The sequence below is a fragment of the Coturnix japonica genome, chromosome 2 (genome assembly GCF_054131305.1).
Source record: "Coturnix japonica strain WE chromosome 2, WE-NBRP24, whole genome shotgun sequence".
Lineage (NCBI taxonomy): Eukaryota > Metazoa > Chordata > Aves > Galliformes > Phasianidae > Coturnix > Coturnix japonica.
Genome location: NC_140664.1, coordinates 121,379,195 through 121,394,564, shown reverse-complemented (window position 1 = coordinate 121,394,564; position 15,370 = coordinate 121,379,195). Strand labels below are relative to the sequence as shown.

At 40.1% G+C, this 15,370-nt stretch overlaps 1 protein-coding gene across 3 annotated transcripts in view; it reads left to right on the top strand.

Moving 5' to 3' along the window:
* The window catches only part of CUBN (cubilin), a 126,434-nt gene that overhangs the window by 30,620 nt on the left and 80,444 nt on the right, over window positions 1–15,370 (top strand). For all 3 annotated transcript variants that reach the window (XR_014943070.1, XM_015853475.3, XM_085538647.1), the window contains exons 24-27: window positions 1,904–2,064; window positions 2,569–2,750; window positions 3,508–3,664; window positions 6,083–6,270. Coding sequence is in view for 2 of the 3 variants with exons in the window: in XM_015853475.3 (XP_015708961.2) it covers window positions 1,904–2,064; window positions 2,569–2,750; window positions 3,508–3,664; window positions 6,083–6,270 (688 nt within the window). In the remaining variant the exon portion in view is untranslated. The remainder of the gene's footprint in view (window positions 1–1,903; window positions 2,065–2,568; window positions 2,751–3,507; window positions 3,665–6,082; window positions 6,271–15,370) is intronic.

Below are 15,370 nucleotides of genomic sequence, written 5' to 3'. Positions count from 1 at the left end.
AAGTAAGAGTCTTATTGCCCGTTTTGTGAGATTTTGTTTTATGTTTATAAAGAGCATCTTTCTATGATGCAGCAGTAGGAACGTGTGCATAATCTGTACTATTTGGCTCTACTGATATCACTATCAAATTCAGGATGCAGGCATGATGATTCCTTTCAAATTTTGGAGGACTGAGCAGGATAAAGTAATGTTTGCAGGAAGGCTAGGTGCGTGCTTACAACGCAGCTGCACCAAGTGGTAAGCTGCTGTATGGGATTTACACTTTGAAGCACCAGTACACCTATTTTTCTTTTCCTAAGCCTCTCTGGTTGTTCACACAGTGTGCCATGAGTTTTCATGATCTCAGTGAGCACCATGATTAAATTAATTCTGCACATTACACCAGGTATTCTGTATGGATTTTTCCTCTTTAAGCTCTTCTATTTTTTGGAGCAAAACAAAAATCTGCTTTCTGAAACTGCAGAATTGTTTGGGCTAAGATTTTGAATTCCTGTTGAATTAGTTGTTTCCAAATGTACACACAAGGTAGAGAAAGTTATGAAAAACTTCAGGAATTTGTCAATATATTCCAAGTTCTTCTTTTATCTTAAAGCATCTGAATAAGATTAAACTTAACTTAAACAGTTACAGCCTTCATTTTGGGTTGACCTAATTTATGATAGTTGTCTTTTTCTGTTTTTGAGGAGAAAAACTGAGAAAGATTCATGTATTGCAGAGAACTAACTCTGATGTGACTGGGAAGGGCTCAGCAGCATTAATTAGGATTTCACATATGTCCAGAACATCACCAAGTGTAGCTCAGCACATTGCTAAATGGATTTCCACAAGATGCTTCATCAAACCTGACACCTTTATATGAGGTAGCTAGATCAGTCTTAGTTGAGTACCTATTCTAGTTTCTTGTCCTGAGGTGTCCTCTAGCAAACTGCATTCAGTTAACTACGAAAATGTTCATCTGACCACAGCTGCAAGGGCATAGATGCAAGCCAGAGGAGATTCTGGCACAGTTTTTAACTGCTAGCAACCTGAGAAGGCAGCAAGCTGTTTAATCTGGGAGGCTGACAAGAAATCAGGCCTTCGAGAGTGGCAAGACCTAAAAGAAATTTATCTCAAAAGCCAATATAAACCTTGAAAGCATTATTGTCTAATTAAAAAATAAAAAAAAAAAAAATTAAGATAACACTGGTATAATACTGGTATATAAATATACTTATTATTCTAATGACCTACAAGGATATTTGTGACATGATTGCTTAATATGAAATGGTATTATTTTGATGCGAAGATTAGACCATAACTGATAAGCAGACTGCTGTCATCTTCTTTATTTCCATTAGATATGTGCAGGACAACAAAATGTAGGACGTGCATCCCAATTTTAGTAAAATATCACCGAAAATTGTACTTAATTGAAAGACTAGATGGACTTAATAATCTTGTAGAAACAATTATGACTGTGTATTTCAAAATATGCAACGTGAGAGACCTGAGAGATGGATTCCTATTTATGCAATGGGAAGTAAATATCATTTTTTTAAAATAAGCAATCTTAGATGCTTCTGTACTGGGCTAGGGAGTGTGAAATGAGAATCTGTTTTCCCATCAGATTAGAAGTATACCTTTAGTTAAAACAATATTTCAGCAGCACTGAGTACAACTGAAATATTTGAGTCTGTCAGTGTATTGACCACTAAGTGAACACGCTGGACATACCCAACAAGCAGGTGCTTGTGGTATGACATTTTAACATAGGTAGCAGTATTTGATAGCTGTTTTTTCATGGTAGATAAAGGACCAGGATTAGTCTTTCCTAGACCTGAAACAATCCCCAGATCTTTTGCTTTGTTAGTATTTCTCATGCTTTCTCTCTGTGACACAAAGTTTTTCTTCTCTACCATTCTAGAGATGGAGGCTATGAAACTTCTCCTTATCTTGGAAAATACTGTGGTACAGAGCTGCCTCCAGTTATAATATCTCATGGTAACAAGCTGTGGATCAAGTTTGTAAGTGACATATTTGGCACGAGAAAGGGGTTCTCAGCAGAATGGGATGGTACATCAGCAGGTATAATAAGTATATCAAGTATAAAGCCCTCTTACATATCTTACTTTTTATGTTCTTAATTTCCCATCTTTTTTTTTTTGCACATCTTTTTTATCTCCCATCCTTGTATGTCTCTGCTAATTACATAACATATATTCAGATTGTTCTGATCAATAATATAACTTTCTTAATTAATGGGCTTTGTTCTTCTTTGAAGGGAAGAACATACTATTCCCTAGGTCTAACGTACCATCAACTTTCATTTCTGTTTAAGAATGTAACAGAGAGGTTTTTGTGAAGTGACTATCAAACAAGAGCAGTCTGTACGTTAGATGGTTAATATTTCTAGGTGCTTTGGGCTCTCTTCCACTTTCAACAGTGTTGACTCAATGCAGGTTTTTGGTTTATTGCTTGAGATATTTAGGGCATGTGAAAAAAAGTCAGTAGTGTGAATCTCATATGTCATGTCTCATTCTCTGGTGTTTTTAATGTTAAATGTTGGCTTGGTTTCTTTGCCACTTTCAGGTTGTGGTGGGACTTTGACAACAAGTTCTGGCATCTTCATGTCTCCCAACTACCCTATGCCATATTATCACAGTTCAGAGTGCTACTGGCTGCTCAGAGGAAGCAGAGGAACCCCATTTGAAATCCAGTTCGAACAATTTCATCTAGAGTATCACCCAAAATGCAACTTTGATTACCTTGTGGTATGTATGCCATGACACTTTGCTCTACAGATGGCAGCTAAATATGATGGATGTAAGGGCAAGAAAAAACAACTGGTCTTGTTTTTCAAATGTTCATGTGCAAACAGACCCAGAATAGGCAGTGGTGTCTCTGTAGGTGCAACAGGGGAAGAAAAGCTTTTGTGTTTAGGTAGGCCACTTAAATGAGAATATGTCTATATTTATTAAATAAACTATATTTTGGATCAATTACTTAGTAATATTTCCTAGTAAACTACGTAAGACATAACAGTTTCAATAACTCTGTTGTTAATCCCAAATTCCATATTCAAACAGTTAAGTAGACTATTTGAATTATCATTATTGGATTATTTTTATTAGAATTGGAGTGCACTCTTACCCTTTCAATGAGTCAGTCCCTTCAAACTCATCAGTATTTGATTACTAGCTTCCTGTTTTTGCACTGATTTGCTTGCTTTTAAAATGTCTGTCAGGCTTCTTCTGAGGAAAAATAATATTTAACTTCTTGTGAACCTGGAAACCATTCCCCAAGCAGACATTTGGCAGGAGAAATTACTTGGATTTGCCGTGCTATTAGCTTTATAAGAATTCGATAGTTAGTGTTGTGTTGTCAAAGCTGAAACAGTTCTAGTATTTCAAATTCTGTAACAAACAGCAAAATCATCAAAATTATGTTTTATGGGGGAACTAACATGCTATTCTGCTTAACTCTAAATTTTATGCTCCTTTCTCTCTTCCTTTTTCTCTTCCCATAAAGATATATGATGGCAACAGCAGCAATGCTAAACAGCTTGGTAAATTCTGTGGGAATCAGATACCACCACTCATCAATTCAAGTGGAGACAGTGTGTACATAAAACTGAGGACAGATAGCAGTCTGCATGGTGGAGGTTTTTTAGCTAAATACAAACAAGGTAAGTAAGCAAAAGACGATGAAAAGAATACTTCTATAGTTTAGCTTTTCACTGAAACATCGTCTTCCAGTCAATGATCTCACTTATTCATGAGCAGATAACAGAGCATAGAGCCTATTATTGACCAAGATTGCTTAGTCTGCTCCACGCACAGAACCCTGAAAACTAAAAACTGCCCGTCAGGGAGATAATTTCACAGCAGCAGGGTCACCGCATCAGCTTTCTTCTATTACTTGCGCCAATGGCACTTTCTGCTCAGGAGTCACTCAGAATACCTAGTGTTGAAAGTCCCTAACTGTGTATATTGGACTGTTCTTGTTCACCTGTTTGCTCAGCCTCATGATCTTTCAGCTGAGAAGGCAGAGGAGGCTTCTCTGTCCTTTGGGCTGCTGTGAATGATGATGGCAAAGGATTAGGGAGTTACCCTTAGTGCTCAGGGGTCATTAGGGTTGCTTAGGATGCTTTAGGTGACCGGGAACACTTCAAAACATTTCTTTTTTATATTGTGTGGTACATGTCATGCTTTTTATTTTTTTGTCGAAGAGTGAGTATAAGGATAGTTCTACCCCAGAAACGTTGGAATAATAACACTTGGCAAAACAAAAAATACAGAGATACATGAGGAATTAAAGTTCTTCTATTTCCAATGATAGCTTTGGATATTTTCCCAATATTTACTTTCCCCATTATGCATTATAGGTTACGTAGTTAGATGTGCTCTAGAAGATAGGGAATTTCTCCTCACACAAAATGAGGAACTCTTTGGGTACTCTAAATATTCCATGTTAAACTACTAGAAATTGCTGTAAATTTTTAGAGATTATTGTCCTCCCTTTGGGCAACAGTAAATGCATTACAGAAAAAAAAAAAAAAAGAAAAACACAACACCCTATGGCTGTTTACTACATGGCATGCATAATAATTGTAAGGGTGAAAGAGTATTGTCTTCTTAAGTCCTTAAAGATAACACAGGTTAATCTATAATGTAATTTTCTGGCTCCAAAATCAAGTTGACATATTAGAAAAAGGTTTTTCTCTCTCTATAAATGATTAAACAGAAAGAGCACTTACAAAGCATTCAGATACAGAACTTGAGCTATCAGATGTGTGACCCACACTTTGCATTCTTATTTAATTCCTGAAGGTGCACGTGCACCAGAGAAAGCTTTCAATAGCTTGCCCAAAAGCTAAAATGTAGAAGGTAATGGTGTAAAATAAGGATGCTTCTATGCCAGATACATTTGTGTGCACGTGAAAGAAAGGCAATGATGAATTGGAAAACATTGCAAAGGAAAACTTTGCATCAAATTAACATACAAAAGCACCTTTGTGCCAGATACGTTTCTAATAAAATCTTGATGGCAGGGGGTAACAGCTTTTGCTTATCTTACATTCTTCAAAATCCATTTCATGTTTCTCATCCTGTCCTTTCAAATTAGTTATATGCCTCAGTGTAGCTTTGCAGAAAAGCCCCATTCTAAAGGGCCCTGACCCTCAGCTGTATTCTGGGCATTTTGAACTCTCAAAAACACAGATCTTACTGCTCTGTAGATCAGTTGGAAAGAATAATAATTAAAAAAAAGTGTGGAAGGTAGGTGTATTATTACTTTTGACAGGCAATGGAAGAATCTAGTAATTGAACCTCAGCTATTTCTGTTGTTCAAACACTGCAGATTTGCTGTGCAAGGCAAGCAGCCTGTCCTGCTCCCTGCCTCCTGCCCATGTCTTCTCTGTGCACCACTCTGGTCTGCTCCCAGTGCATGGTTTATGCTGTCTCCAGATGACAAATCACCCATATTGACATTTTCTGTCTTTAGTTGAGAGTAGGGCTCAGGAAAACAAGGCTCACTGACCTAGTACCATAGCTGTCATTTCACTTTTTGTCTAGCTTACTTCATATTTTTTTCCTCTGCCTTTCAAGGAAAATTCATTATTCCAGGTGTGTGCCCAGTTCTTTTGCTGGGCTGCTATTGTATGACTTGAAATTAAAATCACAGCTCCTTTTGAAAGCCTTTCATACCTACTTCCTATTCCTGGGGCTAGCATATCCAATATAAGCATTACAGTTTCCATTTGTTGTTTTAGCAATCGGATTATTTATTTCTTTTTTTTCTAGTTTGCTGAAATAAATTACTTAGAAATACATCAGGCAAACTTTGAGCACCATTCTACAAAACTGTTTCAAAATGATGGGGGCAAATTGTTAACATTAGTTAAAAAAAAATTAATAATACAAGAATCTATGCAATGGAACTATGCATTTGGAACTTAAGGAATCAGGCCCCCCAAAAATCTTTACTACAATACAAAAATTGGTGGATGAGTAAAAAATAGTAATTTCAATTGGTTGTTTGTTTTAAGATGGTGGGCTAAAAAGCACTGCACAAATATAATTTATCACCTCTTTTTTTTTTTTAGTTTGCCATGAAGTTCTTACTGTTAACCAAAGCTATGGAGTACTGGAAAGTTTAAATTATCCAAATAATTACCCACTGAGGGAGCACTGCAGATGGACTATTCAGGCCACAAAGGGGAATACGCTCAGCTACAGCTTCACAGCCTTTGATGTTGAAGATAGATCTAACTGTGACCGTGACTACTTGAAGGTACGTACTCAGATTCTAGAAACAAGAACATTAAAAAATACTGCAACAAAGATGCATAAGATTGGAGTAAATTTATCCTACTGAACTTTGGCATTAAAAGCCAATTGTTTAGTCCAAATGGTTTCTCCCAGTTTCCTCTGAGCAAGGAGGTAAGCACTGCCAGGAATTAATTCATCCTACCTTGAGAGAGATGTCTGCAACAGGGAGGATGCTTCACTATGCAGTTGCCTAGATTTGCTACAGAAGGTCTAAATAGAACCACCTTAGATGAGGTGCCCCGTCCCTGGAGGTGTTCAGGGCCAGGCTGGATTGGGCCCTGAGGAACCTGATCTAGTAAACGTGTATTACTCTGTCACCAAAAGTTTGGTGGCCCTGCCAGGCAGGGTGGTTGGAGCTTCATGATCCTTGAGGTCCCTTCCAACCTGGGTCATTCTGTGATTCTGTGTGATGTGTGCATTATTTTTATGGCTGAAGTAAGATGACAACTCCAACTTCATGTAAAGAAGTGGAAGAAATTCTGAGATGAGTAAATTGATGACAAAACTGTTTTCCTATAAAATTTTTTTTTCTAAGACAAATGAGAAGATATTTCTCTAAGTATTGTATCTTGTACACAAGAAATGGAATGTAGTCATTATCAGAGGGTTATAATCTGCTTTATAATTTTGGTGTTTGCTGAAATAATCTATTATTCAGATCCTACCCTTGTACAGGATGCCAGTGCACAATCCCTATGCTCTACTTAGGTTTTGCACAAGAGGAGTTGTAATGTAGAGATGTGTTAGAGAAGCCTACTTACAGCCAAGGACAGGAAAAGGAAGAGTGCCCACATTTATGGAGATATTTAGTACACTGGGGAGTTGCAGAAAGCCAAGCAACAGTCCTAGTGTTGGGCTAACATACTCCCTCTAGACTTCTCTCACTCCCCATGCTTCCTTGTGCCAGTGTTCACAGCTCAAAAAAAAATCAGTAATGAACTGGCAAAAAAAAAAAAAAAAAAAAAAAAAAAGGTGGTGTTCTTCCAGATTTATTCAGGTTTTGGCCAGGAATTGAAAGAAATAATAGACATGCAGAGAAAATAAACAAGGGAGCACTGTATTTGTATTGAGTGCTAGCAGAAGTTGCTTAAACTCTGGCTCAGTTTTGTGAGCGAAAATGAAGTGGAGCCAAGTGGAGAGGGCAGTGCTGGACTCCAGATGCTGAAGCCCTTGATCGGTGAAAGGCAGGAGCCCTGCGCACAGTAGCCAGCCAGAGAAGAGCAACAGACTTGCCAGAAGATGCTATTCTAGATGTAAGGCAAGGCTGGAGGAATAGTGCCAGAGGCAAGGACCTGATCCAAAGCACTTAAAAGAACAGAAATAAAACGTATCAGAGGGAGGGAAGAGACAGAGAGCAGAAGTATTTTTTGTTCTAACAATTCTTCATTGCTTCCAATCAAAGAAAATACAGACTGAAAGAGTTACAAAGAGGAAAACACAAGGGAAAAAAAGAGTCATGGAAGAGTGTTAAGAAGGCTTTAATTTGCAATTCATATTGAGTTATTTGCAGAAGTCCTTCTCCAAATGCCATTAAGAAATACTACTTGGAAAAATGCTCTCATTTGGTTCTTGCATGCTGGACAAATATGTGCCATAGTGTTAAAAAAAAAAAAAAAGAGGACAAGGTTGAAGCAGCCAGGGCACTGAATAGTGTTTGCTCTCACCCTGTATTGAAATAGGGGAGTGTATGGGCGAGGTTGTGGAGTGCTCTGTGGTATAGGGGGAAGGGGGAAATCATCTGGGATAAATGTGCAGCTGACTTTTGCAGCAGTCTGCAGATATTTAGGGCTTCTCTGTCTGAAATCCATATAACTGCACTGCAAATTAGAGGGGAAAAAAATGTTAATCAAAACCTCCACTAAACTCATAGCTGTTTGGCTGAGATAAAATTACTTTTCTGCCACATGCTAGTTTTGAAATTTGCTTATTACAAAGAGGCCTAAGAGGGGAAAGCTCTAATGCTCTGACTAGAACACTGGGGAAACAGAGGTTTAATCCTGTTCCCTGCAGTCCAAGTGGGTAGTGTCTGAACCATGTGCCAGAGCCTTTCAGCTTTTTCTTGGTGGAAATTGGAAGCTTCTGCTCAGGCAGTTTCCTTATTGCTCCACTCACAGAACTGAGTGCCGATCAGGTGCTCTCTTTCCTTAAGGGCTTTTAGGTACCTCTTTTCCCATCCCCCCTCTTCCACACCAGCTGTTCACAATAGGTAGCAACACCATACCTGTTTCTTAGCTCTATGACTGCCCCAACAGTAACAACCTGGTGAACCATGGTGGCAGGTAGCAGTGACAATTGCGTATACTTATGAGGAGGCTGGTGATTGGAAGGATGGGGGCAAGCTGTTGTGTTGGATGTGGTGGCAAAGGAATTAAGGGAAAGAAGTGAGTGATACAGGAAGACAAGATGAAATGCTGCAGTGGTGCTATGGCAGAGAGCTGACCTGCCTGAGACTTGGCTGGGTTGGTCCCAGCCTCCACACTGGAAAAGGGCCTGTTCTTCAGCTTTGTGTTTAGTTGTGGCTTATGCTTCTGACCCAAACCCATGTGCACTGTAAGAGTGTTTTGCCTCGTGACTAACTCACTCTGATGCACATAGGAGACATTCATTTGCAGTTTGCTCCCTGGCTTAGTCTACACATGAGTCAGAAATTAAATATGTAGAATAATGATAAAACCAAAAGTTCTGACACACAGATACTCCTTGTGGCTGGCAGTTACCAAAGATGCTATCATCACATAGAGCAAATAACGGTTCACACAATTACTTCACCTTTAAATAAGAGGTGAAGAACAAGATGAGCGTCCAAAAGATGTCTGGTGTTCCAGACTGAAATGCAGTCAGAGCTGTGCAATGAGAAATCAGCCACATATTGCATTACCTATTTCCCATACTCCTTTGATCATAGGATGCTTCTTGCAAGCCAGCCTGCTGTTAGCAGCTGTTGGCTAGCATTCCTTAATGGTGAGCAGCGTTTCTTTTTGGCAGAGGGAGCCTTGGTTAAGCTTGGTCCAGGCCTGCGTTGCCACTGCTGCAGCACATGTGTGGATTTATGCCTGCACCAGGTAGGAAGGAGCAAGCCCTGTCCTTCCAACTTGATAATAATTTTCTGCCCTTGTGCTTAGGTGCCAGAAATTGAGGAGAGAGGCCAACCTGCTGACTTTAGTCATGGTCGCTTAAAGCATTTTCTCAACAACTGAGCAGTGGGCTATATAAGATGGCCTGTCAGAGGATGTTGGCTTATGGCTAGTAATGCTCACAGGATGTCTAACATTTTGCAAAGAGCCTTATAGTGAAATTTCAATAATAGATGATGAATTGCTTGTGATAAAGGCTTTTGCAGAAGTGGCAACGATAAGCTACAAGGCATGCTGAATAGCAGACTGTTTCCTTGTGATGCTGGACTAACTGTAATTAGATTGGATGCTCTTTAAATTATATTGCATGCTGTGGCTTGGCTTAATAACCTAACATTAGTCTTTCTAGAGGAGTCATCAAGCTGAAGTCAGTGAGATATTGCAGACAATGACACAGAAATGTCATTCCTCTCTCTACGCTCACCAGGTTATTAACTGAACAAGCACACATTTAGCCCCTCCATCTTTAATGATGAATTACCTTCTTACTTAGTATGACAGAACATATCTCCAAAGAAGCAAAGCTATTTTGTAAATAAGATCATAATGTTACTGCCTAAGATCAGAGTTTTGCAGTAGGATTGAAATTTACTCCCTTCTTACTCAAAAAACTAATCTTCCTGTCTGTCAGTGACAACTTCCCTTTAAGTTCTTCTCACAGCATAAAACCTTCCCTGGAAGTCCAGTCTGTTAAGTATCTGCTTTTATAAGCACAGGGGAAACTTTGCACATTCTTTTGTAACATGCCACCAGCCTGATAAGCTGACAGTAAAATGTTGTGAGGCAAGACAAGTTACAGAGATGTCTAATTCTCAGCCCTTTGGCTTGTGTAGCACATTAGGATAGTGGCGAGGATGAAATTACCATTAACCCAAAAGAATTATTGTCGAATCAATGTGAAAACACATCTTATGGGAGCAACTGTCTGCTCGATAACCATAGTGGCCTTTTTTTTCTGGTGCAGAGCAGGACATTATTTCTCTTAGGAATAAAGTGCTTCCATGCTTGTTTATTGCCAGTCCACTTAACCAGTCTAGAGCGATTAGCCTTGGGTGGTGAAGATATCACTGGATTCTTAATATATAGATATTATCAAATGAGTACAGTAATTAACACAGAATCTGCTCCTGAGAACTACTTCATTTCCTTCTGGTGGTGACAGGATATGTCCTTGTGGTTTTTTTTCTTCTTTAAACTACAGCAGCATTTCAAGGATATGCCAGAATATCCTTTTTCTCCATCTGGGATTCATGTATTAGATAATTGCTGCTTGTGTTTAGTTGGTCATCCTCTTTTATTTTTATTATCACAGACTGGGGGAAAAAGCTTACTCTTATCTAGTTTTGTTCTCTTCTTTGCTTGTAATTAGTAAATATACTCTTACAATATGAGATTATCATTATTACATTTCATTTATGACTGTGTCTTTCCAAAGTGCTGCAGAAATTCCCCAAGCACAGAGAGTGGCTTTGCTTAGGGCCATGAATTGATTTACAAAATGTTACCGGTAGTACCTCACCCTGGGGAGGCAGACGATATATTAAATATACCCATCCAGGTTCTGCATGCAGACATCAATTTACAGCCTGCTGGCCAGCTGGCAGTGATATCTGTTAATGCATAACCATGCAGGTTGGCAGCAGGCCAGCCCTTCACTGAGTTCCTTTAGGGGTCTGCGAGCCTCTACAAAACATTCTTCAGTGCAAGATAATAAGGGTGAAAGTGACAGTTCTCTTCAGGTCTCTGTAGCAGGGCTTACCACTGATGCATAGGGAAATCCTAGCCCTTGCATTCACTGGGCAGTCATGAAAAGGAGAATACTGGGCCAAAAAGCTGCTTGCCATGTGTGAGACTGGCTCAGGGCTAAGGAATATTTTTCTGTTTTCCTATTTGCCTGCATTGCTGGAATCGAAGTAGTGTTTGACTTCAAGTTTGTTTCACTGCTTGAAAGGTTACTGAGAAGCAGATAGGGGGGGAAAAAAAAAAAAGCAAAAAACCCAAGACATCAAGGCTGCTAAATTTGTCCGTGGTGAAAGGATTGCATGATGCCTGCAGAAGCCTCAGATGACAAGAAGCACGAGTGGCACAGGAAGGAGCAGAAACCCTGCTCTGGGCCTCACAAAATGAGTCAGACTCATGGGCTCTGATTTCCACGCCCTGCCAGCTCAGAGCAGTGTGACATAGCCAGTACCTTCAGGAAGAAGTGCTGCACAGTAGAGTGACTATGAAATGCTAGCTTGTACAACTGATGCCCCTTGCTGGGAAAATGGCATCTGGGACTCATCTCATTGCTGTTAGATTCTTGTTTCTTCTGTTCAACCCTTGTCCTCCAAATTTTGCTGGCCAGTGAGTAAGGCAATCTGTTCTGTGAAGGGGTTTATCTCACTGAGCACAAACATTATGGTACAAAGTGACGTAGTGGCATAAGAAACCCCACTTGGCCTGATCAAAGCTTTGCCTCACTGCAGGAAGCACCCAGACAAGCCAGGAAAAAACCTACTGAACTTTGGGGGAGGTCTTCTCCCTTCCCTTCCTACTGTTCCCTAAGCAAGTGATTTTCTTTTCTTGAAAGCATAATGGGAAGGAGCTTTTCTCTTTTTCTGCATCTTCATTTGTAACTCTTCTCCATTGCTGTAGTTAAACATGATGCAGATTTTCTGAAATGGGGATTCCCAGAGAGGATCTCTCCCTCTGGCTGCATCAGTGCTGGTAGTTTGGTTCATGTTGGTTAGCAAAGCATGTGAGGATCATACTGCCCTGACCCGCCTGGGTCAACGTTCAGTGTTCCAGGCTCAGCAGTCCCGCTCCCTCTGCCATGGGTGACTTCTCACTGCATTGGAACCTCCCTGACTTCCAAGGCATTGAGGAAAGCAGGCGTAGTACCAAAATAGCCATAGCCTTGTGACCAGGCGTGCGTGGTCCCATTGCAACATGGGCACTGATCCTGAGCAGCCTGGGGTCAGCAAGACACTGTTAAGTTTTGGCTCATCCTGCTCCATCTTGTGTGCTTAGCGAGGCTGCAGGACTGCCCCACTGTAAGTCACTGGGGCCTCTCCAGTGTGGCAGTAGGGATATGAGGTACTTGCCTAGCACAGACTTTAAGGTTTTGAAATATCATGCTGAACAAATGAAGTCAAAAGTGCAGGTCTTCAATTTGACTGACTAGCTGGGCGTCTCCTAGGCATTCCTTTCTCAAACTGCAATTGCTTCCTTCTCTGATATCTAGAATGATTTTACAATTTCATCCCAAGAAACACCCTGCATTTCTTCCATTCTTATAAGAAACTCAAAGCCTTGTTGATGATAGTTGTTATTTTTATATCATTTGCAGAAATAAGTCTGTCTTAGAAAGAGAGAAATGAGCAGATTTGCCTGCAGTTAGAAATTGTTGTTTCCTCTGAGGAGGTAGAAAACAGTAGCGTAAGAGGTGATAATTTCTTTCCAACATGTCGCTGTAGTCCAATGTGAAATTTAACCTTGCCTAAAAATTTCAAAGGGCTCTGTGTATTTCAGGCTCAAGTCATGAGAGAAAACAGACTCAGATACAACTCTTATGATCACAAAGAGATTGTAAGATCTCTCAATCCCAAAGAGATTAGCTGGTGTGCTCATTACATCTGCTGAAGCACAATTTCAAAGTATTATACCATGGAAGTAAATAGTTGATTAGTGAAAGAATGGTGTCTGACCAGAGGCAATGAAGTTGCCTGCAGTTGAGCAAGGAGTTTTATCAAGGGTCATCCAGGACATAAACATACTTAAACAGTCATATTAAAATGTTCTTACGAAGGGTTTTTTTCTATAGATAATTGTGAACACTTTTCATCATGCAAATGCAAACACAGCCTTCAGTCTTTCCCCTGTTTGTGCAGAAATAAGAAGGCTCAGCTTATTACATCACTGGAAGTCCTAAGCTGGCTTTGTGTCTGTGAAAACTGTTGCTGTGGTGCCAACCCAGAGCACTGTGCCACATCTTGCGGCATTAGTTTCCCTTTTTTCTATGGTTTACAGGCCTGCAGGTTCTGAAGTTTGTACACTGTCTCTTCTCATGCGCTGCATAGAAATGGGTTGTTTTTATCCGTGCTGATTCTTGCTTTAACAATTAGTGGTGATCTCTTTCTGGATGTTGATTATATTGTCTGTTTTTCGCATCACTTTGTTTTCTGGAAACAGATTTGATATGATGTCATCACAACTTCCTTCTTGAAAACTTACCCATTCATGAAAAGCTGCCACCTGTAATCACTGCCTGTAATATTTAGATCAATTGAAACAATCCAGGACAGGTTTCCCACTTCTGAGAGGAAAAGGAAGTTAGTATGTGTCAGAACAACTCCTTGAGGATGTCTCTGGCTACTCCTGTGATCAGTGGGACAGGGATAGTCATTCTGGCCTGATCCCAGGTGCAAGCCCCTTTCCTGAATCCTGCTAAGTCTACTCCAGACCTCTTGCAGCTGATCCTTGTACAAAAGCTTTTAAGACTACAAGCAACGTGTATTGAGACTCCAACTGAAAGAATAATTGATGCAATTATTTCTAATTATGCAACAAATTAGTGATATCTGGCAATAGTAATATTGACGATATATAATAATCTGTTGGTTATAGAATTATTGACAATAAAAATGAGAACTGTTGGTCTTAATAGGATGGCTTATAGCTTCATATGAAACTGGAAGTTTGTCTTTGAACCATCTCTGGATCAAGACTATGGATTGTGCCTAACAAATGTTACTGAGTATTTTTTTACTGAAGCATAATACACTGGAGATTTTCCTTTATTCTCTCTCTCTATATATATTATACATATATATATATATATAAGGGATATTTTCTTCATATATATATATCCCTTTTCACAGAAATAAGATTATCTAAAGCAATATTAAAGTTTTGTCCTAAGAAAAGCCAGTATTCTGTTAGGAATCCTGAGTATGCAGAGCCCTACAACCTGTTATGAAGGTGCCTGCCATGCTCACTTTGCAAGAGGAAATAAGCTGGACAAGGCATTTGGCTAGCAAAATATCTCCTCTTTGAGTACGCCCAAATGGAACATCTTCAGAGTTTCTGTCCTTCCATTTGTTTTCTTTTTTCCATGCTGCAGAAGCTCTACTTTTCAGTAATCTCTGTTCTTTGAGCCATTATTCCAGTTCTGTCAGTGAACTTCTCTGGCGTAGTTCATGCTGCTTTGCTTTGCTCCTCCAAAGAGACATGAACAGCTGTAGCCTTCAGGTCATCGTTGCTGCCGCTGATGACATGCTTCTAGGCTAAAAGTCAGAAAGCCATAAAGCACTGGTGACTATTGAGCCTCTTTGGGGAGCTACTCTCACTGCAGCCTTGGTTAGCTGCTGTCACAGCTCAGCTCCAATGCACAGCAGATGGCTTTCAGCTGCCACCTTGCTGCTGGGCAGTCCCTCAGCTTTCAGCCCTTAGGGAGCTAGTACCTCCCCTGCACACTCTGTGTCAGCCTATACGCTGGCTCTTGGGTAGCTTGATAAGGAGCTTCCCACAGCAAATATCGAGCCTATCCCTAATGACTCATCTGAAGGTACCTCAGTGCTGCCTGGACCTCGTGCTACTGATGGGCTGTAGCACTCTGGTGCTGCTGGGCTGCTGTTTGAATGAAGGGAACAGGGGAAGGGGAGTTTTCATATTTTGCTATGCTAAGGATCTTAATTACTGCAATTGTTTGCAAATTTTGCATGCTGTATAATCTGCCAAAATCTTTATGAAGCCCTTGGATTTTGTGATGGAGTCTAGAAGGTCTGAGCAAATAAATTACAAAACAGATACATGCACAGAAAGGGAGCAAGTTCCTTCCCAGTAAGCAGTGCTAGGAGGGAGCCCATTCCCCAGTTCCTGGAGTCAGTGTGCTGCTGCAGGGGCCGGCAAACTGCCCTGAAATGCTGCTGTCCTACACAGATTGAG